The following is a 27,526-nucleotide window of genomic DNA, read 5'->3' as shown; positions in this document are numbered from 1 at the left end:
GGGAGATAACTAATTTAAACAGCCTTATGGACTGAAGCAAAGTTTTGCTATTGCTGGAGGAGGCATGTGTGTTAAGTGGAGGGGGAAGCAACAGAAGATCATATTTTTTTATTTCAACTGATTTAGTTTAATGAAGGAATTGGCATGAGATAAGAATACAAGAATGGCCATACTGAGTTAGACCAATGGTCCATCTAGCCCAGTATTCTGACTTCCAACAGTGGCCAGTGCCAGGTGCTTCAGAGCGAATAAACAGAACAGGGCAATTATCAAGTAATCCATCCCCTGTCATCTAGTCCCAGCTTCTTGCAAACAGAATTTAGGGACACTCAGAGCACGGGGTTACATCTCTGTCCCTCTTGGCTAACAGCCATTGTTGGACCTATCCTTCAGGAACTTATTTAATTCTTATTCTTATACTTTTGGCCTTCACAACATCCCCCGGCAATGAGTTCCGCAGGTTGACTGCATTGTGTGAAAAAGTACTTCCTCATGTTTGTTTTAAACCTGCTGCTAATTAATTCCATTGGGTGACCCCCCCCTGGTTCTTGTGTTATGCGAAGGGGTAAATAACACCTCCTTAGTCACTTTCTCCACATCATTTATGATTTTATAGACCTCGATCAAATCCTCCCTTAGTCGTCTCTTTGCTAAGCTGAGCAGTCCCAGTCTTTTTAATCTCTCCTCATATGCAAGCTGTTCTATACCCCTTAGATTTTGTTGCCCTTCTTGGTATCTTTTCCAGTTCTAATATATCTTTTTTGAGTATTGAAGAAGTGGGTGCACCATGGATTTCTATATTGGCACTATGATATTTACTGTCTGATTATATATCCCTTCCTTAATGGTTCCTGACTTCCTGTTGGTTGTTGTGACTGCCCCAGTACATTGAACAGATGTTTTCAGAGAACTATCCATGATGATGCCAAAATCGCTTTCTGGAGTTGTAACAGCTAATTGAGGCCCCATCATTTTGTATGTATAGTTGGTATCCTGCTGCTGGGAGAGGAAAATCAAGGGGCTATTTGGAGATGCCTTTGAGACCCGTCACTTTAAAGCATGCCTGTCCCAGGTTGAAGAAGAAGGTGGGTGAGAGAAAGGGAGAGAGGAGACATTTAAAAACACCTAAGAACTTTAACGCAGCTCACTTTAGGCTTCCAAACTTGGCAATTTTTTCTGTTTTATACAGACAAATGCTCTTGCTTGACAAGTGGGTTAGTCCAAGGTCTCTTAACTCTGGTCCTGGTATAAACCTTGATGGCCCTTGCTAAGAGCGTCAAGTCATTTGTGAAAGCATCACTTCCCTGTCAACAAACCGTCCATAAGACTGCACAGGCTTCATTCCAGCAGATATAAGTGATACCTTGAGAGCTCTTGCTAGACGAAAAATAACAGTTCTGACGCAATTTCACCCAGTTGGAATCAGCTGTGAGAGACTAATATACAATAAAAAAAAACAAACCACGAATGCCCACTTCCCCCAAGGTCCTCTCCTGATACCGTGAATAAAGCTCTGTTTTTATATTTCTTTCTTTCCAAAGTTGTGAAAAGGATCCCTGTCTGATCGGTCCAAGTCACTTGTGTTGTGAGTGAAGATCTTCAGACTGCTCTGGCCCTTACACCTTTACTTGATGAAGTTTTTAATTGTCCATCTTTGTCCCGTGCAGCTGCGAAGAATTAGATCAATGCCAGACATTCCTTTGTTCTCCACTTCCAGACAGCGCCCAGTTCCCTTATTCAGGATCGCACCATTCTAAAATCAAAGATAAAGGTAAGTACCTTCTGTGTAGCCAATAGGTGACTGCATGCAATCGCTGGGACAGGGACTGCGTCTTCCTCTGGGCTGGGTAAGTGCTTAGCACTTGGTGGCTGGGCGCTAATGCAAACTAAGAAATAATATCCATTAAAATAATCCATGAGATCCTTCAGCCCTAAATGTATATATCCCTGCCCCTTCAGCGAACTGAGAAAATCTGTAATCTGCAAGTAGCAGGGTCTTATCCTCTGTGTGAGGGAGACATGATCACACACATTTAACCAATATACTATACTCCCATCGTAGACAAAGGCAATTTTCAGTCTCTGAGGTCTGCACGATCCTATTCTGGGATGCCATTTTGTAACGAATCTATGGCTGCACGGATACATAACGCGAATATCGAGTTCTAGGCCTTATGCACCAGCAGTACAAGACATAGGAAAAAGGAGAAACATCCTTAATCTCACCAACGTTAAATTGTTCTTAGGCTGAGCAATTTCGGTGTGAGTAAAACTAGCAAAGGGGGCATGAAAACACCTCCTCTCGCAGCATGTTGGCTAGTAGCCCCTACCTCTGCAGAAATGCTTCCTCCATGCTATAAAGAAGAGACTACATGACACAGGCCATAGTTAAAGGGGGGAGAAGAAGCAGGCGAAAGCCCCATCCTCACAAACCTGTATGAAATTCCAGCGTTTATGGAGGCTGCTCTTGACCTTTTCACAATCAAGGAGCTGAGGGAGCCGGCTTTTCATGTTATCCACCAGGCAGCGGGTATCAGGCAAGAGAGTCGTGGTCCCAAGGGCCCCCAAGTGAAGGTATCCCTCCTTGGTGTAGCGGGCAAGCTGACAGGGTGGGGGGAAAAAAGACTGTTAGTACTTCTCGAGTGTGATTAGAGAAGAGATGCAGAGGGGACTGAGCTAGTGAGTACAGGAGATGGGAATGACATGCAAAAGCCTGTCTCCGGAGATTTCTAGCTCAGTTTTGCGGATGGATGCAGGTGGGGAGTTTGACACCTAAATACCTTTATGGCTCTGGGCTTTAATTACTAACAACCCCGTGGGGTGGGATCCTTTGGCCTTTATTTGGTGTTGATACTATGCTAGTCATGGTGGTTTTAGATTGCAACCAGCTGGCTATTTTGGGGCATGCTGTACCATTCTAGTGATTCTGAGATGCTTAGCTGTGGGTTCTTCTTTTGACAACTAAATGCCATTGTCGGTGTATCCAGAGCAGCCCTCCAGCTATTCTAGGCATAGGCAGAAAATAGCAGCGAACAGGTAAGGATAGCCAAGTGAAGGATTTGATTTGTGATCACGTCCCTCACGAAATGATCCAATCTTAGATCTCCCATATTGTTCCCCATATGTGTATATAGCTATAGATGATATAAAAGCCTCTTGGTGTGACCATTTACAAACACTGGAGTATCCATCAGTATCCTGCTTGTGTATAACTGTATATCTCGCTCCTCCCATGAACCCTGAAAATTCTGTTTGTTCTGGAGGAAATGTTGAATGATAGCATCAGAGGAAGGCATCCGAGCTGTCTTGTCCTCAGCCATGGAAAGAATGAAGTCTTGCTACTGGGCAGAAATTAGCTATAGGAAGACGACTGCCCCCCCCACTCATGTCCCTTCTTGTTGTTGATTGTCCAACGAGCTGCATGGTTGTTTAAGAAAGGGCTGATATATTTGCACTGTTTAAAAAAATATTTCCCTAGATGTATTTAAATTCACAGAGTGAAAAGAGATGAACGACAGCAGCCTGCCTTTTATAATTCAAGGGAAAGATATACACAGCTGCTTATTTAAATTATGAATCACTCTATTATCCAGCAGACAAATGAGAAGTATTCAGCACATTAATTAACTGAATATATCGGTGACCCAGATGCTTAAAGAGAGGCAGTAAATCACACTGGGAGTTATGGTTATCTTTGCTGGAATAATTAAACATCCAAAATCAAGTTAAAAACAATGTAAAGGGGTTTGACTTGAACCAATAAAAGCAGATACCGATTATTAAGGTATTTGTTTCTAATTTCATCTTTACTTCACTATGCTGGTTTAGACACACAAGTGCATTGCTCTAGGTTGGCATGCATGGTTGTCTCTCTCTAGTGGCTAGTGACCATAACAGCATGTTATTTATTGACAGCTTCATCGACTCCTTCAGATCATTTGGCAGGGCTGTGGTAGGTTTGGTGCTGAACTTCCCAGGTTCTCTCTCCAGGTGGGACAAAGGGGGCTGGATTCTGGCTCGAACCGGCTGAGGACAGGAGAGGGCTATGCCATGCCAAGCCCCCACTGCAGTAGGGCTCCTTAAGAACATTATATTAGTGTTGTAAATCTAAGCAAGACCTAAGCTACTGTAACTCACAACAAAGGCCGCTGTCCCCCAGCCATTCTGCCCACCATGCTCTTCTTGCGCTGAAGAAAGCTCTGCTGCAGTAGAACATATGACCCTTTAGCTGTAACCTCATGGTCAAACTTCCCCTGACTGTGCATTGACAAGTTCTTTTTCCCTGTGGTTTTCACCAGAGCCATCAGTGGTGTTAGGGTTGGGTCTGTGGAACAGAAAGGAGGGCTTTCTAGAGGTTAATGCAGCTCAATATAAATCAGGACTGCTGGGGGTCTAATCCCAACTCTGCCACTGACTCATTGAATAGGCCCTGGGCAAGACACTTATCCTCTCTGTGCCTCAGGTTATTCGTTCACAAAACAGGTATAAAGCTCACCTGATTCAATGGAGCTTAATTACTTCAACTCTGCAACGTGTGATCAGACTGTCTGGAAAGAAGGCTACCATATGAACAGAGCATTAGAATTACTCTAAGAGCAAATCAAGTATTGCAGAATGGTGAAATTCTGGATTATCTGTTTTTATTGGTGCTGATGTTTTTATGTTTCAAATCCTCAGCAGTGAAAGTCTTGACTGACAGCATATGTTTTCGTAAAGCAACCAAACTGAATTAGTATTTTAACAGTAGCTCACAAATCTTTCAAGGACTAAATATCAAACTCCTTCCTTTAAAACTGTGACTTTAAGAAATCCATTGACAAGCACAAGCATGCAGTACAAGTATTTTTCTTTATGTGCTTTTAAAACCTTAGTGTCCATGTATATAATTATTGTATTAGGCATCTTTCCTTTCATTATGTTTGTCAGCTTCTCTTTAGCCTGTTGGCCTAGTGCCCACAAGGCAATAAAATTTCTGTGCTTAGATGTTATCTCCTAATGTGGTGGGAAAAGTAACGAGAGCAAAAATCAAATCAGGTCCTGAGGGCAAAGGGCAATGGGAAAATGAAATAATCTGAAGAACAAACACGGATCTTATGAGAAATCTATCACAGTGGATATAGTAGATGTGCAACCTATTTGGTATAATAGCCAGATAAATAAAACCTAGAATGCATTTCTGGATCAACTTCAGTATATTGTTTACTATTTGATCTAGCTTACTGTCAACCAAAACAGAGCTTGCAATTGCTTTACTCTTCAGTCTTTTTCATCAGCTCAAAGCGGACGACAGTTATTCCTGGAAAGCATCACTGCTGGAAAAGGCTGTTTCGGAGAGTTAACGTTGTGCACGTGTCTTGATGAGTTAAATAAGTTTAAGGGTGTGACTTTCAAATAAGCTTAAGTGATGGAGGAGTACAAGTCCTCTTGTGTTCTGACTGAAGGATGAATGGCAGTTGTGCTGTTTTGGTTCTAAAGTTATGGCCACCGGTGTCGAAGTTGCGGTTTTGGTGCCCTCAGCTGAAGTAACATACTCTGCCTTCAGCGCAGGCCCCTCAGGGCAGAGGTGCTGGGGGGACGACAAGTGTATGTGGGCAGATTGGGGAGGATGCAGGACCTAAAATCTATTTTATAAGCGGGATGGCTGAGTGGTTTGACCCCTGGAGGCACTGTGGGGGGCTGGCACCACCAGGGCTCCCTTGTCCCAGCTCTGTGCTCTTCCCAGGTCCCATTCACCCACAGAAGTGGAAGGTGAAGGCCCTGTGGTCATGCAGGAGCTGCTGCTGCTTGGGGAGCCTGGCCCACACCAGCTGGCAGAGAGGGACCATTGAAGGCCAGGACCACACGCAGGTGGCAGCAGAGCTTGCCCCAGAACCAGGGCAGCAAGTCCCCCAGGGAACCTGGCCCCAACTTGCATGCAAAGCCTAGGCCTGACTCCCACAGGGAGCCTGGCCACCTTCCCCAGCTCATCTGCCTCCACCACTGTTTCCCCCCCGCCCCGCCCCACTACGTGCACCAAGGTGGCCCAGCCCACATTTCAGCAAGTGAGGGTGCACAGAAGTCGTGGGGAGTGCTGGACGTCACACTTTCCACAGATCAAAATGGTAGGCTGTGAGATGTTACTTCTCACGGATGTACTCGACACTGCTAACTTCTACAGAACATGTTGTTCGTATTCATGAATGGGTCCCGCACTGGCAGGGGCTGAACGTGCTGCAGCGGAGTATGGACATCCCTAGGGATTGGGGAGAAGGAGAGGAAGTAAAACCGTAGGAATTACTGTAACAGACTTCTATGGGTAGGTCTACACTGCATTATAGACCGGAGTGAGACCCAGCTTGTGGACTGGGTGTTTCTAAGCCAGTGCTTGAGCAGCTACACAGCACGGAAAGCCTGGGTTTCAAATTGCTGAACCTGGGTCTCTCGGTCATGTTCATGTGTCCCTACTGAAAACTTCTGACTTGAGTCCATGCCTTGACCTGTGTCCACATTGTAAAACAGAGCTTGGACCTGAGTCTCAGTGGGACTTCGGGGGCTCTGATCAACCCCCTCAGCAGGGTCTGAGAACCGAGGTCTTGAGTGCCTGCTGCCCTGAGTGAGTCTGACTTGGACGCAGACCTGAGCCTGGGCTTAGCATGCAGTACAGACAAACCCTATCAGACCACTATGATGTGAGGATTTTTACAAAGGGGGGGAGGAGAAGTAAGAGGGAAAAATGGGAAAAGGGAAGGAATCCAAAAGGAACCCTTAAAAAAACAAAAAACACAACAACCTAGTGACCAAAGGAAATTAATGTGGAGTTACACTGTCTCAGGCTAACTGCTGACTTTGGGCAAGATTGAACATGTCCACGTGTAGCCCCATGAGACTGTGCCTCTAAGTAAATGCTCACCAACCTAAGGGTTGCATAACCTAACCCCCAAATTAATAAGTGAGGTTGTGCTAAGGGCCTGGCCCTGGAACCTCCAAGTATCACTATTCTAAATATCTTTCCAGTGCCGAAGAGGATGGAGGAGCTATGTCTCTGTTCAAAGGAGGTCGCAGCTGCCTATTTTTTTAAGAGGGAAGGAGGGGTAAAGTAAAGATTACATAATTTATTTAGCTAACCTGCAGCTTCTGCAAATTTAAACACAGTTGGGTAAGCCTCACACTCTACAAATGCACTGATGCATCATTCAGTTTGATCTCCTCATTTGTAAACCTGACATTAACAATATACGCTCTTTGATTACTATTTCTGCCTGGTTGCGCCTCTGTGATGGAAGAAAGTTAATTAGACTTCTTAGGACCTGGGAAATAAGTCTTGATGATGTTCCTTGACTACTGAAAAATAATTTAGAGTTGTTTGGCTTCTTTTCTGCAGAGGGCAGATTCTCAACTAGTCACAATACATAAGAGTACAGTATTTTCTTTTTTAAATAATTCAATCTAAATGATACTTGTCCCCCATGATACAACAGTTTTCTGGATTATCTCACTATTAGTGGCTTTGTCCCAGCATCCTGCTGCTTAACAAATTTGTTTGAGGAAAACATATTTTATCCTATAATTAAATGGAAGGCACTGCTGGATGGACATTATCTTGTATTATAGTGCCTTCTATTATGCTAATATATCACCACTGTTCTGTCACTCCAATGACATGACTGTAATACATCATCAAAACACTTTGCAGTAATGATATATCACTTAAAAGATGAAGCTAAGAAAGTGAGTCCAAGAGCAGATTCAATTTAATTACAGGATAAAGGGATTTCTCATCATTCACGCTTGGTGATGAATTAACCTAGAAATGAATGAAAGCCTTCTATGAAAGAAGGAACACTAAAGGGAAGATAAACAGAGGAGACAAACAGACAAAACAAAACAACAACAACGGCCAGGAGACAAGTGTGGGCCTGGAGATACTTTGAGCAAAAGCAAAAAGAATCTAATCGGCAATACAAGCTCCACTATGTGTCTGACCGCAAGGCTCTGAAGCCAGATTGCATTTTGCCAGAACACCAAACTCATTTAGCAGACGAATCTAACTAGCACTTTGGCTTGTAAATGTTTGTTTTATGTACCCAAATGCCATTCTCTTTTTTTGGAGCAGCGAGGCATACCATTAGATGCCCACATTAATTGGGGTCATTGTTTCTTTCACGGTTTGGAGAGGAAAGGAACAACATGGCTCAGAAAGAACAGGAAGAAAAATCTGCTTTGAGCTGGTTTCGTTGAGCCTGCCAGTCAAACAAACAGCAACACAACATTTTAATTCAGATCACCACGTAGGAAAAGAAAACATCATTAAGCTTAATTATAAAAAAAAAAACCAGTGGAAGGAAGAAATAACCTGCTCTTAGTTATTCATCTCAAAGTCCAAGGTTAGCAGGCAGTATCAGTTTAATTTCTCATACAGTCAGAAATGTAAAGGCATAAGCTTCCAACTACAAAGTACAATATGCAGTTTGTGCATAATTCATTATTAAATGGCACATTCACAACGGTGGCTAAGTTATATTTAGTAAAGAGCTACATCACTGGCTGATCTAGTTTATCCTTCCCTTTGTACAAAGAATAGGATTATCCATCTTCGCCTTAAGGCTGCACTGTGAATTCATCCCCTGCTAGGTACCGGTGGCCCTACAAAAGTTTTCAGTTCAGCTTCAGCGTGAGCTAGTATCCATCACTGAAATGTTGATTGGAACTATTCTACCCTCGTGAATCTTCAAAGGTCAGGCTTGAAATACCTTGCGGAGGGCTCTCTTAGGGCACTTCTGGCACATGGGCATTCAAATTTTCCAGCTGAAAGCCACAAGGGAAGACAACTTGTATCTGAACACATCGGAGTCCCTGAAATTACCCAGGGCCTTTACAGCAAGGGAGCCTTCTATTTATTCATTTTCTTGTGTATTTATATGGCCCCTTTCGTCATACTGTCCAATCGCCTCGTAACCGTGAATATATGTATCCTCCCAAGACCCCTTTGAGTTAGCTCAGTGCTGCTATTTTACACATGGGGAGCTGAGGCAGAGAGAGACTAAGTGATTTGCCCAAGGTCATATATGAAATCTGTCCTGGTACTGGGACTTGAACTCACATCTCCCCAAATCTTAGGCTAGTGCCCTAACCAGAGTACCATCTCTGTGGGAATAGTGTTGGTGAACTGTGTGCACTGAAAGGTGAGCTGAGCAGCCGAGGCCATTGCTGGTCACCCCACGAGAGCCAGTATCAGGCCCTGTCTTTGGGCAAGTTACCAGTCACTGGATCAAGTCTACCTGACACTGGGGTCTTGCTGTAAACTTGAACTCTACCATAATAATCTCCTCTTTCATAAAATGGGAATAATGACACCTCCTTTGTAAAGAGCTTTATGATAGACAGATGGAAAAAAAACGATGAAAGAGCTCAATTATATACAAGTGTTACCACAAGAGAGAGGAAGAGAGACAATTTTCAAATATGAGTTTGACAAACATCTCTGATAGTCTATCCTACCACCGCTAAAGCTACAGTGTGGAGCCAGAGCATGGCTGGAATCAGTTAAATGGGCTGGAACCGCCTTTTGCTCAGCCAGAAAACCAATGCTTTAGCTGCAAATCTTTTCAATGAATTGATTACCTCAAACAAGTTTAGGAACCTTTCTGTCTTGCAGGAGACCTTTTCCCCCTTGCACGCCTTTCTGGTGTATGTGAGAAATTGATTTCCTTAGGCAAGCTTTTTATTATGCAAATATCTGGTAAGCACTTACTGTGATGGTCTTTATATTATTCTTAATTAATGCAATTGCAGCCCTGAGCTCTCACATGTAACACTGGTAGAAGAAACAGCAGAATAAACCTTAGCGCCTTCCTTTCTAGCTCAGTGGTTTGAGCATTGGCCTGCTAAACCCAGGGTTGTGAGTTCAATCCTTGAGAAGACCATTTGGGGATTGGTCCTGCTTTGAGCAGGGGGTTGGAATAATCTATGATTCTTTCTCACAACTTCTAATGAGAACCTCACTGACCACAGAAAACATGGAGATGTTGGCTTACAGAACAACTGGGACCAGGAATTAAGACTTTACCCTGAGTCCTTGTGAGACGCTTATGCACTTTTCTTTTGAGATGAAGGCTTGATAGGGAGCTCATTTTGTAGGTAGAGTGAACTTGTCAAACAGTGGCAGTTTATAAAGGCACCTTGGATCTCGGATTCTATTCTGTATAATTTTATATACCCCCTTATTACTGTCATATCAGAATGCTTTTCAGTGGTGCATTAATCAATGTGTCATGTGTGACTAATTTTGTTTCTCATCCTCTGCCCCGGGAGAGAACTGTGTGGAAGTTAGTGCTTTGCTTGGGTAGAGTTGGTTTTAAATTGTTGTTTTTAAATCTACATTAGAAGACATTGTCACGTATAGGGCGATATACATGATTTTGTCCATTTGGAAGATAGAGGGAATCAAAAACCAAAACCAATATAGTAGAGCAAGGGAAATAATATATCACAGGCAATAAAGTTTCCAGAGCCTCTGGAATGACAATCAGTCCTTCCTCTCCAAAAAACCCCAATCAAAGGCAGATGACTTGCCTTCTAATAAATAAAACTCTACCTGGATGTTAAATATGCCTAGAGTGGATCTTGGCACATTTTGTGATCCAGGAAAAGTTTTTCTAGCAAAAGGCAAAGGATGAAATCCCTTCAGTTCAGATGTTGAGCCAGAGGAGGTAGAGCGAGTAATGTTTGACCTGATTGTTCAGTGCTGTGCACAAATTTTATAGTAAGGTAAAAAGGGGAGCAACAGAAGAAAAGAGAACTATGAAAGATGAGTTGCCGGCAGGTTTGCCTTCCCAATTCCAGATGTAGCCAGTATCTACTGGTGCATTCATTCTCTGAGCACACTGACTGTGGAACACTCCATCTGTCCTTTCCACCTCACCTATCACTTGATTATGCTCCTATAACGATGGGGAAATCTCAAGCACTTCAGAGGTTGAAGTTGGATACACACCCAAAAACTTGGATCGTTAGCTAAATTATCTGAAAAACCTCTTGGGTGTGTATACATAGATTGGGCTGCAGATCCCATGAGAACCATCTCCAATATTTCCTGGGTTTGGTTGGGCTGGAATTTCATGATTTCTGGCGTCTCCTGCTTTTGGTCAGGTAGGAAAAAAAACCGAAACAACAACAAATGGCCTATCGTATTATGGCTCTTCTACTTCCAGAAGTATCATGAACTTGCTTTGGACCCTCTTCATCTCCATGGAAGAAGGGCATTTTGAGGAGGGATATCAATGAAAAGGTGATGACTACCTGGCAGATATGAACAGTACTGCGCTCCCAGGCCAGAATAAGAGAAGGATGCAAAGTGACAAAGGAGCCTTGGCAAGTTATCCTTGGAGGCTTGCAGGTCTTGGAAGCACAGCACAGGATCCATCCCCCCTGGATGGATGCATTGGCACTGTTTATGCAGTACTTATTCTATGGCTACACATAGGATTTCCAACTCCAGGGTTGTCCAGCCAGCACCATTCAAGTGTAGTGAATTTCTTTTTAAAGTATTGAAAGATAAAATTATATCACGGGCTAAGGTGAGCCATAATACCACAAAAACACACCATGATCTTTAGCCCAGAATGTGATTTGAATTAAGACAATGGTTCAAAGAGCCTTTTGGTTGGCCCATATTTTCTTGGACAAGTAAGAGGCTAAAGTCTAGTAAGGCTCCATTTAAGTCCTCACCTAGTTGAAAGAACATTCTAGTTATGCCATCGGGGGGGAAAAAAAACAACACACACACACACACACTCCACCATTTGCTTTGTTTTCCCATGTGTCTCTTTACCCTGCTGGCATATGAACAGAAAAATAAAATGCCTTAATGTGTTACGTGTGCATGCTCTATTTTGCTGATTGGCTATTTGCTTTCAGCATTATTTATCCATGTCGTTTTTAAATTAAGATTTTATGCACAGCTCTCTCAAGATTATGGTAATTTAATTTGGAAAATTGCTCTGAGTGAATGGAAAAAAATATACCCCCCCACCCTCTTCATTTTTCAGACAACGACCAGTCTTGTCATTTGAAAGTCTAAATGAACAGACCCCACTGCATGTCTTTATTATGCTTTGCAGCAATCTTGGCCGATTCTCTGTTATTTGTGCACACTGTATAACAGAAAATAAATCCTAACCTGAGGTCCCCAGCCGTGGCATGGATACAGTATTGCTGTGTGGTTCTCCTGTGGACCCTGGTCAAGGCATACATCCTTCGCTTTGTTGTTACGAAGCTGTAGAAACAAACATTGCATATTTACGTGTCTGTCCCTTATTGGAGGGAAGAATGTAACCCATGATCGCAGTGAAGTCCCTGGCCTTTAGTGTTATGGAAAAGAGAAGATGCTTTACCACATCATACGCAATAGGTTTTTGTGCTGCATACATGATAGTTTTAATAATGACTTGTATTTATACAACAGCCACCATTAAAAACCTATTGTTTACTGACAATTGCAATGATTTCAGTTGCCTCTGTATTTAGGATATTAGGCATGTGTGGTGGTGATGTTGTTTTCAAGTCTTCCGCTGTATGATTTGGGGGTCAATGCAGCACTCCTTATTCCTTATCCTGAAGTGCTCTAGAAGCCCTGAAATAAAATTCAGAGTGTCTTATGGGGGTGCAATGATGGAGTGTGTGGGAAAGAGCAGGATGGGACACAGGCCTAGCGACTAGGCAAACGTCCCAACCCATTTGCTCAGGGGCCCAGAGGATGCCGTCAGCCATCTTGGAGACATGGTCAGAGCTCTCAGCTCTTGTGCCCATGTTGCAGTTGGCAGCAAGCACTGGCAACATCCCTTTTCGGAAGAGTAATAGAGGGCATAGGGATCAATGCAGTGCTTCTTGTGGGCAAGACTGCAGAGTATTTATGGCTTTTAAATCTTAATGCTGATCCAAGCTGTGGCTGAGAGTGAAACTGGTGCAGTGTTGCCATTAGTCAGGCATTTTTAAGGAACTTAGGAGAAGGAGGGTAACTGAGAGATGGGAAATGTACACACATACTACTGGGCTGGAAAAAATTGAGGAAACCGAAAAGAGATCTTTTAGGCTCAAGGAGAAGCTTGCACGTACTAATACAGACATTGTGTAACATTTATACTATCAAGTGAATGAAATGTTGAGAGATGAGTCAAGCAATGAGATTTGCTAATATGTACAGTCATTTGTTCTCCAGAATCTCCCCATAGACACCAATTGAAGTTATATCACACATTAAAAATTCCTGTCTCTATTTTCAGCTTAAAAGACATCAATAACCTTGGTGTGGGACATGTTCTTGGGATCCATGGCCAGCTGGGATCCATGGGCTGTTTCAGCAACTCCGCCCAGGCAGTCACTATTCCATGGGAAATGTATTGCAATGGATCATTACTACTTAATTACTGTGAATAGCTGTTTTTCTAATTCTCCTGTGGTCCCAATGCCAGTCAATACTGAATTCAGTCTCTTTACATGGCACGATAGTATGGCTTTGGGGCAAAGGATTACACCCTATAGAGTACATATGTCCAGGCCCCTGCAAACTAGCAAAAATTAAGTCAAGTGTAAGTTAAGAAATTACTACAATAGGACAGCACATTTCATATATATACACACACACACACACACGCACACACGCACAGAGGCTTATCCAATGGAGTTAGCAGGCACCATACACAATATTGTGATAACTATTTAAATTTTTGAGTACGTATAGGACCCCAAAATTGGGAATTAACCAAAAGCTCAAAGCATTACAGGGAACGGTGAACAGATTCTAAAATGCAGCTATTCGGGATCATCTTGAGAAGTGTTTCTGATTATATACACATTGGCATGCTCATGTGTCATTCCTTTATACAGCACAATACTTATCAATCTGTGTTAAGGGCATGCTTTGTCTTAATTACCTCCCCATAGGCAATAGTATTATTGTATCTCCTCATTTCTGGGTAAACATGGTCCAGGTACCACTGGAAATTCTTACACTTTAAGCTTTTTCTTAATGCTTTTCTCTCCGAGACATCCCCAATGTCAATGCCTGGATTCTGAAAAAGAAAGAAAGATACACTCGGCACCTTACGTAAGAGTTTACTCTTGCCATGTTATTTAACAAAGGGATTGGGTTTCCTTGCATTTTGATACGGTTGCCGAACAGCTTGAAGATTTCCAAAAGCCGCTCTACATACAGGTGGACTATGCTATTTTCAAAACCCACACATCCCCATTTCTTAAAAAAAAAAAAAAAAAACCCACAAAACACACTTTGTCCAAGAAGGTCAACAGAAAGGCAAGTATCTCATAGCCACCACAAACAGGAAGAAATAGTACTCAGCTTGATGTGAAGTGGGCAGGAATTCAGAGACGACAAGTAAGATATAGGAAGCTGGAAGAACTGACTTTTGAGGAAAGATTAAGAGACGATTAGTCAGTGGGCTTTGGATCAGTCCCTAAAGCCAGAGAATTTCCTGAAGGGATCAGTGTCCAAAATGTTCAGAAGAGCTCAGTTCCTATTTAGGCACCAAAGTAAGAGTCCGTCTTTCCAAAAGAGCTCAGTGACCAACGTGCTGATAATCTGGCCATAGGTTATTAAAGTGGGAAGAACTGAGTGCTGAGCTCTTGTGAAAATCTGGCCCAAGTTGTGGTACTGTACACTTAAAAATCTGTCCCTCCTAAAAGAATGAAATTTGTGAAACTTCACTAAGAGATGGCTGAGGAGTGAGGATGTTTAGGAAGGTGTAAAACAAAGAAAAGAAAAGACTCAGGGCATCATGGGAGAATATAACCAAGAGTAACAGAATAAAATTATGGAGACAATTAAGTTTAGGCTGAACCTCAGGAAAACCTCCATTCAATTTCAAGTATTATACTTGTAATAGTCTCCCACGAGAAACAGCGGAAGCCCCATTGCTTGTGAGGATTTGAAAATGAGCAAAGCTATTGTATATATCCCAATGTGAACAATCCTACAGTGGCCAGGAAAAATGACTCGGGTTATTCCCATCTTTAACTTTTTAAGTAATTTCAAGAACTACAGTAATAGTTTGGTCTGGGAAATTAGAAGCATGATACAACCATCCTTATTCCTTTAAACAAGTGTCTTTTATACTTTTGTATTTTCAAAGTTCATTAGATACAGTCAGGAAAGCAATTTTCCATGACAACAGTTGTAATGATCTTCTAATAAATTGTTCAATCTGCCTTTCAGAAAAGAGCATTTTAAATGTGCTACTGGGCACCAATAGGTAAAAATAAATATGATTCAATTTTGACAGGTAAAACCGGGTATAAAATCTGGATGAAGTGAGCTGGGATGATGTGCTAACCAGGCCCACAAACCAGTCAGACTGAAATATTCAGAGCAAACATGTTTCATATATTATATAAAAACAAAAAAAAAGAGTCAATACATGTTTGCACTGAGGAGGTTTTGTAATGGATATGAACAAGTGTACTTTAAAATTAAACCCTCACAGGGTGACTAATAATGCCCACAGAAAATTCCTGAACCATTTGAAAAAGACTCAGCTGCTCTTTTAAGACCATTTCTAGGGAGATTCCCGCTGCTCTTTAAGCATAGAACTCTACTGCCCTCAAAGCTTGGGATCTAATTTTCTACTCTCCCTGGTAAGCTCCAAAAGAAAAAACAAACAAACAAACAAAAACCCCACCACCTCATCCAAAGAGCAAGCCCCCCAAAGAAACGTTTATTCACTTGCCTCTTACACAGAAAGGTCTACGGCTTGGGTCTGAGCCCACTCAATTTGCTTACAACCCTATCCCAAGTTAGCCAGGAATGATTGCAGATACAGCCTAAGAATAGCCAGAAAGCAGTCAGAAGTCAGACTCCTGCCAACTCTCCTTCTTCATAACATGCACTTGGAGTACCCACAACACTCAGATCTTTTAGCCCCAGCTCATGTGTTTCACAACCACATATTAATTAGGGACCATCTGCAGTCCCCAGCATGTCAAATCAGGAAGCCCTCTCAGAAGGTTAGTACCTAATCAACCGCACCGAGGTACCCTTTGTTCTCTGACAAAGAACAAAGGCTACGTTACTGCCTGTCCAAATGCCAGTAAATCTCCACAGACATAACCTGTCTTCAGACTACAATGGCAGCATGCTCAAAACGCTCATCCCTCAAGGATGGTGTTTTCTTACAAGCGGACTGTGCTGTAACAGGGCCACAGGCTGCTGTACTAAATGGAATTCATCTTTGTTTGGATGTGCTCTATAAAGCCGAAGCATATATTTGGCAATCCCTCTGCAGGCAGAAGCGCCTGTTGAAGTCAAAAGGAGTTTTGCCTGGATATGGACATCCAGAGTGGCTCCTTGAAACTAAAATTTAATAAGGGCATAGGTAAACAACTCTGTTCACCAGTGACACGGCCACGCAAGTCAATAGTCTTCCTTTGTACTTCTATGGGGAGTTGGATCGGGCCCTAGCTAATGTTCACGCACAACTGCTATTGGAGGCATGAAGTACTACAAGCTGAGACCCCAATCCTGTAAACTGGCCCACATAGGCAGACACGTATGTTCAAGCATTTACGTGAAGTAAACATAGCCACCAAGGCTATCACAACGTATTGTACTATTTAGAGCAGCTACACAAACACAGATCTGTTGGAATTGGAGCCCATTTCATGAATAGCTGTTCCATTGTCTTGGATGTTTGTGTACCTAAGGCATCTGTAAACATGGTTTCTAAATGCTATTTGTCTCTAAACTAAGGTCTTCAGGGCAGAGTCCCTGCTTAGCCTATGTTTGTAAAGCACTGTGTTCAAGGCTTGGACTAGAATAGTCTATTCTTTGGAATAGAAATTGTTTTTCCAACAATTTTTGTGGAATACATTCTCAACAGAATGAGCTTGGGCTAGAAGTTGGAGAATTTACAATGATGTTGCTACTATGGAAGCGATGGTTCCTGTTACTATGGGTCTGTGTAGCAAGGCATGCAATGTACATTCACCACATGAGACAGTGTGTTAAAAAGACGTTTACTGCCTGGGCAGAAAGATTTGATTGTTTTCTGTCTTTAATCCCACAGAAAGACTAAATTTGCTGGGTAATGTCAGTGATACAAATACACAGTAAATATGAATTGAAGCATGAGGCAAATACATTGTGTGTTTAATCTTCAGAAACAAGCCAAACCCTCAGCTGGTGTTAATCGGCATAGCTCCACAGACTTCTATGTCCTCCAGTAATATCCTCCATCAAAGTCAATGGAGCTATGCTTATTTGCACCATCAGTATCATGATGCAAAAGACAGCTATGTACTGTTTATTTAAGATGTTAAGAAAAATAAGACGTAAGACTACATGAATTGAGGAAAAGCTGTACCTCCAGTGGCAAGTTCCACGCAATGTAAACGTGAGACTTGTAATCGTCCATCCACACTTCGGCCACTCGCAGAGCATTCCGCTTGGTGTAGAAACCAATGTTATTGTTGTAGGGCTTCTTTTTGCGTTCAATGTGAGCGACTCTGGAGCACGGCAGCACTTCCATGCTGCCACCACACAGCCACACCTGAAACAGACCAGAATGAGACGTGCAACAGGTCAGCTGAAGAAAAACTGAGTTTTCAGATCAGAATCCAGCAAATAAATCTCTGCTGCTCTCAGGGTACAAGCATCCAAAAATGGAGGAGAAGGAGAAAGAAGGGCTGTTCTCCTCCCCGCAACAAATAAACTACCACAGTCTGTTGACCACCATGTGGATGACAACGTAGTCTGATAAACTGAAAAGGCTCTGTAATACCTTAGAGCCCAATCCTGCAAATACTGTCAGTATAGTGCTCACTACTGTAAATCCCAATTAGACTACTCATTGTAGCAAGCACTCTGTAGGGAGAAATCGGGGCACTATTTAAATCAATGGCCAAACTTCCACTTAGCGTGACCAGACAGCAAGTGTAAAAAATCAGGGCGGGGTGGGGGTAATAGGTGCCTATATAAGAAAAAGCCCCTAAAGTCAGGACTGTCCCTATAAAATCGGGACATCTGATCACCCTACTTCCACTGGACTTCAATGAGGCAAAGATTTCGCCCTACGTTTGGTAAGTGTCTGCAGGATTGGGCCCTTCGTTTACATGGCTGTTACTCTTGACCAATAGAGTGCACACGCCACTTCTTTTATTCAAGTCATAGTGGTGTCTGTGACGTATCAGCATTATTGATGCCGACAATGGCACCAGAGGTCTGGAAAGGGCCCAAGCCAAGCTCACTGACTCCAACGGGAGACTTTCCATTGGTTTGGATCAGGCCTTGAATTCAATTCTTGGCCATATCCAATCCTGGGAATCTGTTGGGAAGGAAGCAAAGCTCTAAGCCTTTTCCACAGCTGTAAGTGCCTAGGGCATTCTGGGTGACCAATGGAATATCGGCAATGTTTGAATCTACAAGAAAGGTAACACAGTGAAATAGATTGTAGGGACAGATTTCTCTAGGAAACATTTGCTCATGCTTCCCCACCAGCCCTGCCGCCCCCATGGTTTAAACGTCTTTAAATCGCAGTTTACATTTTATTACAATAATTTCAAGTCTATCTCTCATACAGAAATGGACTGAGGCATACAACCAACAATATATTCTTGCCAGAAACCTTTATGTGAAGTCTTAGCATACCTGTACTCTACAATCCCTGGTTTTTATCCATCTTCAATTGATAAAGGATCATATCCAGGGCTTAGGCACTGGACAGGTATGACACAAACGCATGCCAGGTATGCCTAATGATCATGGTTGAGCCTATTTTGTGGTGTTATTCATTAATGTTTTGCATAATTATTATAGCACCCACAGTGTCTGAGATTATTTCCAGGCCCACCACTTTATTCCATCGGTGTTCTCCAATTTACATTGGCCTCTTTCCGTATGGTATCCCAGCACTATCTAGAGCCAGATTTGCCATGCCATGCTGGATCAGATTCTGATCTCCGTTACCCTGAAGTAAACTGAGATTAATTGCATTGGCCCAACAGGCGCACAATTCTAGGAGAGACACAAAAAGAGCATCCATATGTACCCACTCAGAACTCTATGGCTACAAAGGTGACCCTTAAGAGCTCAGCACTTGTACTTAAGAGATACTAAGGTAAGCTTCTCTAGGAGTTAATTCCTTGCACTTCCCTATGTTAATAATGCAAAAACTGAAAATATTTAGTTATCCAAGGCAATTAGCCAGTTTTTAAGAACCTCCATTGTTTATTCAAATGGATAGGTTCAAATGCCTGTTTTCATGCGAGAGTGCATCTTCCAGGAACACACTGGAGCTAATGCTGTACCTTCCTTGCTCTCAACAGCACATACACCCTGCGTATTATTTGTATTCCAGTAGTTCCTAGGAGCCCAAATTATGTATCAGGGTCCCACTGTGCTAGGTGCTGCACAAAACAACACAGTAAACCTACCCTGATCCTTGAGGTTTGCCCTTGACTTCTAACACCACCAAAACAAAGATAGAATTCAGAACTGTGTCACTTTTCTTGCATCTGAGCATCCCTGAGAGCATATTTTATTTTAGAACCACTGTTTCCAAAATGAAATATTATGAGATTTCAGTTCCAAGACAAATTTTTCAGATTTTGGCTTTTCATCCTGATTAAGGACAGAGAATCTTCATGTTGTCAGAATTATTTTCACAGAACTAAAGTTCTTTCCCCCCAACACTACTAGTTAGTAGGCTTGGGATGCGACTATTATGGTCTTGTGTTTTACTCACAATCACAATCTTTTCATATGGGACAAAAAGTTTGTGTTTCAGGAATAAATGTACAAAGAATCTCTGGACAAACATATATGGTAGTAAACTAAGGGATAATGTCTCAGGTATCATTTGAAGGGCACTGATATGTGTATACATACACAAGTCTGTTGCAGTAAGATCAATAAGAGTTTAATTTTAAAATGCAATTATGATAGGAATGACCATGCTCTACCCCCAAATAGATCAAGCTGTCATAATAAAATAAATAAAAATGGACACATCTCGACCAGATATTTCCTACCTGGTCAGAACTGTAGCAGAGAGAAATAATTCCAATGTGATTTAAAACCAAAATTTGTTTACCTAGTATTTTCATAGAACTTTTCATTCTAGGAACATTCATATCTATTAAGTCTTATCAAACTCCTGTGATGTAGGCAAATATTATTCATCTTCCCATCTGTACAATGAGGACAAGGCACAGAGTGGCTGTCACTTGTACTTGCTCACACAAAGCCAGATTGGGTTTCCCTTACTGACGCTGGTGGGCAGTGAAGTGGCTGCACTCAAGTGGCCCAGAGGGACTAATAGAATAGAGAATAGAATCCAAGAGTCTTGGCTTCCCTTCTAGTACACTGAGCATTAGATATACTTCTTTCAATAAGTTCACACTGATCTATTATACGCATATCAATACCCTGTTTAAACATGACTAACAGTAACTTACTTTGAGTGCCGAGTTTCCATATAGATGTTATTAGGAAGTTGTCCAGATATTTTTCTCTTTGCTCCAATAAGAAAAGAAGTACAGGACTAACCTTCCAATTAAGCCATCTTCCCAATGATCCGAAGAGCCACTTAAAGTGACTTAATGCGGGTCTTAAAGTGACGCAAGTGCTTGAAATGCCATAAGCCTTTAAAACACATTAGTACTTAAAGCTACCTGTACGTTGCAGTATCTTAATCTGCCTTAAGTCCTTAGACAGCTTTGCACATGTAATTGAGAAGTTCATTGGGAAGGGCTGTGTTTCATTTACTCGCCACTCATATCCCTGTTGATTGTCTCTCAATTAAGCTTTAAAAAAAACTGGTTCCCTGGGGACCGTCCCCATTAAGTGGCTTTCCCAATTAAGTGTATAGAAATCTAGATGATAGCAAAAAACCTGTGCCACCATGAGGCACTGTTTGCTACAATAGCTCATATTAGCTAGTTAATATGTCCCACACAATTAACTGACTGTATGCAGGACTTTTCCATTACTCAGTGGATCAAACATTAGCTGTGAAAGGGAGAACATAAAATAAATCGCAACACTTAGATAAATGAGGGGAAAAAAATTCACTTTTAAATTAAGTCATGTTTGGCCTATTTAACTTGGCACTGTCCTTTATAAAAATAGTTACAAAAGGAGCAAATTATTTTTTAAAAATATGCATGCTTAGGATAGAATGCATGTTTCAAAAGTTTACTATGGTATATTTCCTGGTGGGAAAAAGAATCATGAAAGTCTTCATTATTTTTCAGCATAAGACAAATATGTAACAGCTATTAGCCAGCCATTCATCCATCCAGAAAGACATAAAACTGGATGCATCTCCCTCCAGTAATTGATAATGGTGACTATGTAACCTCTTCTCTATCCAGCATAGAAATACAGGTCATGGGGATACTAGAATACATAAATATTTTTTTTGAACTAAGCTCTATGGAGCGAATCTCAGAGAAACAAATAAAAAAAAATAAATCTTTCACCCACAGACCTTTGAAATACACAATGAAAGAGCGGCGGGTGATGCATTTCCAATCATCTCCCAAACAAATTTATTGCCTAAGGAATTAATGAGAAAAGAATATATAATGATTTGTCTTGTGTAGTGAAATTTACTAGTGATGTTGAAATGAGATCAATTATCTCTTTTCTAGACATTTTTGGCATATACAGGAAGGAAAAAAATGGTAAATACATGATGAACCAAGTTTGACATAATTTCACTACACTACGGGGGCCATTTAACTTTCCCTTCCAATCGTCCTTTTCAAGCAGGGAAACTTCACTGGTGTGGTAATAAATTCATGAGCTTTTTGGCATCTCAGTTTCCTTGAGGATACAGGCAGGCCATTGTGGGGAGCTAAAGTAGGAAGAACAGATTCTGGACACTGCAATATGGAGTTAGGGTCTCCAGATGCATGGATACCACCTTTTCATCAAGTAACCCATCTTATTCTGCAGGCCTGTGGTGCCAGAAATCAGGGGCTTGCTTCAGCTCCCACTGGTTTTGAAAGGTGTTCGATCAAGCCCCAGGAAAAAAGTACGTGTTATCCTGAGCACACAAGCTGTAGGGAAAAAAAAGAAAGAAAGAAAAACACATTGCCAGCAGCATGAGCAGGGAGGCACCAGCAGAGAAAAAAGCTTGGGAGAAGAAGCCTACAGGCATGAAAGAATCACTCGATGGGAAATGTCGGGCAGGTCCTCTCCACAGTTAAATACTTGCACTGTAGGCCAATAATGCCTGCAATCCCAGTTCTTTCGAGCAGGTCTTCAGCGACTCAGCCCTCTGTCTGAGCTGCATTCACTGTCCCTCTTCTAGGGTATACAGTCTCAGGTTTTCCCCCTAACCCTGGTATGGGGCTATAGCTCTAAGGTTTCTTCCCAGACGCCTTGCCTTCAACAACCCAACCCAGGCTCATCTCTGTACCTGCAGCTGGTGACCTTTCAGCAGTCCTCCCTGGGCTCAATCTGCAACCAGACCAGCTGGGCCCCATCTCGGTGCCCGTGCCTGGTCAGGCCAGCTTGTGGGCTCAGCCTGCCCGCAATGACCTGTCCACGATCCTGCTGCTCAGCCAACCAGGCACCTGGTCTTCTTGGAGCTCCAAGCAGAAACTGAACTCTCTGCTCTGCTGCTTGCCTTTTATATGGCCCTTCTGATCCCTGATTGGTCACTCCAGCTGCCCCTCCAATTGGTTGCTTCTCTGCAGTCACTGCCTGGAGGACTTCTCCTCTTCTCTATTCTGGGGTGGGGTGATGCAGGGCCATGAGGCCTCCAGCAGGAGGCCTCCAGACCGAGTCCAACCCATCACAGGCAAGATGAAAAGGCGAGTGGTTTTGATTCTCTCAGACGATGATTTTATGGCAGAGGGAAGGGATATTTCCACAGCCCTATCAAAAAAGTTAGGAAGTGAACTAATTAAAAGAGAGAGTCTAGCTTATAGAAAGTAATCTACCAAGCAATTCACAAGGAAACAATACTAGTCCTATCATGATATTCACTGAAAGGGAAACATGGGTGATTTGTACAGTTAATAGTTTTACCCTAAAAGAAAAGGACAACATTCTAATTTTAAAAAAAATCAGATATGAACCAAAGGCAGCCCCAGATAAATTATAATTCATAAAATACTAGCCATTTTTCCTACAGAGAAGACATTTGCACAGTTATCTTTACTGCCAAACCACTGTTGGATCACACTTCACTGTCACCCTTATATAATGGTGCAGTTCCTTTTGATTTAGCAATATTATAACAATAAAAAGGAGATAAATGCAATACTATATAGGAAGTACAGAATTAATGGTAATAACACATTTAGTTAAGGTTGCCTGACACTTTCCAGTATAAGACCCTGTTTTCAGTTGCTTATCACTTTGCCAAACCATAACATTCAGGCTGAAATATATACTAGAGCAACTAACCCCCCCTATAGTTCACATAAGCAGATGTTATATGCAACATCCAATCACTCTTCTTAAAAAAAAAAAAGTTGACAAAAAAGGGGAAGTGGGGTGGGACCCTCCTAACTTTTATTCAGCAACCACCACACTGAAAGACTGACAGGAGGCAATGGGCCACAACTTGATTCACTTAAACTATCTGGGGGTACCTGACAAGTTGTACAGTGCAAGTCATCATCCTTTCCTTAATCATTTACTAGTCATCCACAACCAGGCCCCAGCTATTCTGCTCACTGCAGAAGGTGAAAGGGGCCTATGGAAGGAGGGGAATAGACTTCCCACTGTTCCAGACATAGTATCCCCAAGCCCTTCTTCTCCGCTGCCTTGAAGGGGACTCAGGAAAAAAGGGGGAGGAGGGGAAATCAGCTCCCCACTGTACAAGGTGTCGGAGCCCTAAAACCTGCTTATTCAGCTCCCCTAAGGGATGATTTCCTTCACAGCCTTTTCCAATCTATTTAATCAGATAACCACTTCCCTTCCATACCGAGTACCCGCACGAGACATCCACCACACATTGGGGAAAAGTCGTTCCCAGCTCCCCCAAGGAAAATGGCAACTAGCATAATACCCAAGAGGGAGCCTGGTTTCAACACCAGGCAGACAATTCAAAAGTCACTTCTAACTAGCCAAGGAATTGTCTACGGAAGTGGAAATCAACGTAACTTTTGGAATGCTGGATTTGGAAACAAGAAACTGGGTGACAATACTGGGGGGTGGAGGAAAGTTGGGGGAGGAAGGGAGAAGAGGAGAATGGGACAAAAAACACTCCTTATGGAAACATTGATGGAGCTTCACCCTGATCAGCTAATGAACTCTAACACCTGGACTTAATAATGAGCTGAGTGAAATCTTTTTTGGCAAATACACCTCTACCCCGATATAACGCTGTCCTCGGGAGCCAAAAAATCTTACCGCGTTATAGGTGAAACGGCGTTATATCAAACTTGCTTTGATCCGCTGGAGTGCACAACCCTACCCGCCCGGAGCGCTGCTTTACCGCATTATATCCGAATTCATGTTATATTGGGCCACATTATATCAGGGTAGCGGTGTAGATATTTTCCCAAAAAATGTATTTTGGGGGTCTCTGAAATTATTTGCAAATTCAGGCTGAATTTCACGAGGAGCTTCAACTGATTTTTTTTTTTAAGTCAAAACATTTTATTTTGACTGGACTTAGAAATGGCAATCAAATTTTTAATTGGCCAAGATTTAAAATAACCTCTTGAATCAAAATGCGAAAAAAAATTGAAGAAAGTTTCTTCTTTTCAAGTCAACTGAAATGTTTTGTTTGATTCTAAATGAACTTTTGAGTTTTTCAATACAATGAACATTTTTGGAAACATTGGTTCTGATTTGAACTAAATTTTATTTTCTTTTATTTAAAAAACAAAAGACAAAACAAAAAAACCAGCCTTTTGGATTGGCTCCTAAACCAAAATAAATAAATAAATAAAATCCATTACGTACTCAGTTCTGGTTGTTAAGCAGAGGGGAAGTGGGGTGGATGGGGGAGAGAACTGCTCTCTGGCAGGGTCAGATGACTTCCTTTCTAGAGATGGAGATTGTTCTTCTCTTGGCTGTAATTAAGCTAAGGAAAGCCTGCCTCCCTGGGCTTTAGTCAAATATACAGATATGTAAACCATTTCTTTTAATCAGATTTTCTATGTTTTTAAAACAAATCCTGTTTTTTAAGAAGGCTGCTAGCGGGTTGGTATTGTGCACTGATCTCCCTGAAAGATGCAAAGCCCTTCAACCTCCAAGGAAAAGCAGAGAAGGCAAAAGGTGGGGTCTAAGGCCTGAGCCTCTATGCCAATTCTGAGTCAAACGTGTCCCTCGCCAAGTGAGATGTGTTGCAAAGGCTACGCCAGGCACATGCTCAGGGTGAGGTGTAAGGCCCAAAAAGAGACATGAGTTATGTGACAGGGATTATTAATTTTTATTTAATGGTCCTGAAAGGTCCCAGATTGAAAACCTGGATGACAAAGGGCTTTTGTTTATCTATAAAAAAGTACAGGATGGGCAATTGTAGTGTCAGATTCAGCCAATTCATGCCAAACCAGTATGCCTCAAATCCTCACTTGAAGGGACCATTTATAGGGCTGGCAGGGGGAAAAAGGAAAATATATTAAATATACTCAACATAATACATTCTTGTGATGCTTTCCTGCTTCTCTCCCCCCTCCTTAAGCTGCATGATCTATGGGGCTGGAGAATTTTATATTATGCATCTCTTCTGGTGCCATGTAAACAACAGTAATGTCCATGTAACTCTTGGCCTTACTGATAAGACTACCAAATTAAAGCCATCTGTGGTGACCATTTGATGTACCCACCTCTCCAGTAGGAACTGGATTGGGACCAGCAACTCACTATACAAAGTCCAGAGTGTTTTATCCCTGTAACTGTGAAAGGAATATAATCAGCTTAATATTTGTCATACTGGAGAATATTAAAACAAAACACTTCATGTCTATGCATTGTACAATTGGTGGAGCTGAAGCAATTATTGCTCTGTGCCACCACCTGTCCAATCAGAATGACACATACACTTGGTAATTGGGTTTGTATAAAATTAAGAATTAATGCTGCATTTCTGCTACAACCCCAAAATGAACCATTTAAAAAAAGTGCACCATTGCCAGCTACAATGTGCATTGATTTGACTGTATCATCAAAAGGTAAAATATTAAAGAATGACCTTTGGCGGAAGTCTATATTTAAGAGACTCCCAATTGCCGATACACTGCACTAGTTGCTATGATGAAGTTCTGTACTCTCAGCTCTGAAGAAACTATAGAAAAAGAATGAACCATTTCTTAACCCTTTTGCAGTTGATACTTAAATTATTACACAGTGAAACTACTGGCATCTAGAACAACTACATGATCAAACCAGAATTTTGTCATCTTAACTTTAATAGTTTATCCCTCTTCTACATTAGACTATTTCTAAGCAGGGATCTTGGGGAGGTATCAAATTTATCTAACCTGAAGATATAAACTAAATTCAGCCTGAAACCTGAATCCCAAATCCCATCTGAAACCTAAACTACATCAAAACCCCACCTCCTCAGCACATCTCCGGCCTTGTCCACACAGCGACGTAGTGTGCAGCAAGCCAGGGTATGAATGTGCAACCTGCTAGCCTGCAGCATACTAACGCTACATCTACACTATGAGCCAGTGGTGTGACTCCCAGCTTGAGTACACATACTGCTGTTCAAAGGTCTCATTGAGCTATCATAAGTACACTATGGACATTTTAGTGTATGGTAGCATGATCAACATGGCCACTTCCGGTGTGGAACAAGAGCGTGCTGTAGATTTACATCCTGGCTTGCTGTGCACTAACTAGTTAGACAAGCCCACTAATATATGGCCAAGTTCTACAGTCCTTGAATGAGCAAAGCTATATTTGTGTGCATAAGTTATTCCTAGCTATTGTAGTATAAAATTGACCATAGATATGCACAGTACTTAAATTCCCCAACACATTGAGGTCACATGACCAGTCTCATCAGCATAACTAGGATCTTATTATGTTTTAACAGTACAATACAAACATTCTAAGCTTATAAAAGAGACAAATACTTAAAAAGCCACCGTAAACCATAATCACTATCCCTTATGGAACAAACAGAAATAGCCAAACCCTTTGTGTTACCAGTATAGAAAATACAGTAGTCTCCAGAAATTGATCCTAATCTACTCAGCAATTTTATTGCAGGTCACACACCAAAATAACCTTGATCTTATTTTCCCCATTATTGTATCCAGTAAATGTATCCAGTCACATAGTGATACAAGTAAAAATGGTGGAAGATGTTCAACAGAATTTTGATCTATTTTTGATGCAGAGTCTTCAGAGCAAATTAGCCATAATCTGTTATTTAGGATAGCAGGGCTCAACATTTTGTGTGTGCATGTCATATTAAGTTTTAATCATAAGAGGCAGTTCTGAAACAGAATTATTTATGCAAAGACAGGCACCAAGTGTGATATAGCAGCTCACATGCGGACAGTGTGCCCATTTCCTTCAGTCTATTATTATTCCTCTCAACTCCTGCGCATCATTAAA

The 27,526-nt window shown here is 41.8% G+C and overlaps 1 protein-coding gene across 6 annotated transcripts in view; it reads right to left on the bottom strand.

Moving 5' to 3' along the window:
• Positions 1–710: 710 nt before the first annotated feature.
• Positions 711–27,526, bottom strand: part of GALNT17 (polypeptide N-acetylgalactosaminyltransferase 17) — a 285,432-nt gene continuing 258,616 nt past the window's right edge. For 3 of the 6 annotated variants that reach the window (XM_039508487.1, XM_039508491.1, XM_039508492.1), the window contains 5 exons: positions 17,352–17,537; positions 13,911–14,048; positions 12,158–12,253; positions 2,434–2,601; positions 711–1,753 (listed from right to left, as the gene is read on the bottom strand). In XM_039508487.1, coding sequence (XP_039364421.1) covers positions 1,625–1,753; positions 2,434–2,601; positions 12,158–12,253; positions 13,911–14,048; positions 17,352–17,537 — 717 coding nt within the window. In that variant the 3' untranslated portion in view covers positions 711–1,624. Of the gene's footprint in view, positions 1,754–2,433; positions 2,602–6,127; positions 6,233–7,997; positions 8,220–8,276; positions 8,785–12,157; positions 12,254–13,910; positions 14,049–17,351; positions 17,538–27,526 lie in introns of those variants that run through there. The other 3 variants (XM_039508488.1, XM_039508489.1, XM_039508490.1) reach the window with 3 other exon arrangements.

Source organism: Mauremys reevesii, linkage group 20 (assembly GCF_016161935.1).
Source record: "Mauremys reevesii isolate NIE-2019 linkage group 20, ASM1616193v1, whole genome shotgun sequence".
NCBI lineage: Eukaryota > Metazoa > Chordata > Testudines > Geoemydidae > Mauremys > Mauremys reevesii.
This window is presented reverse-complemented; position numbering and strand designations above follow the sequence as displayed.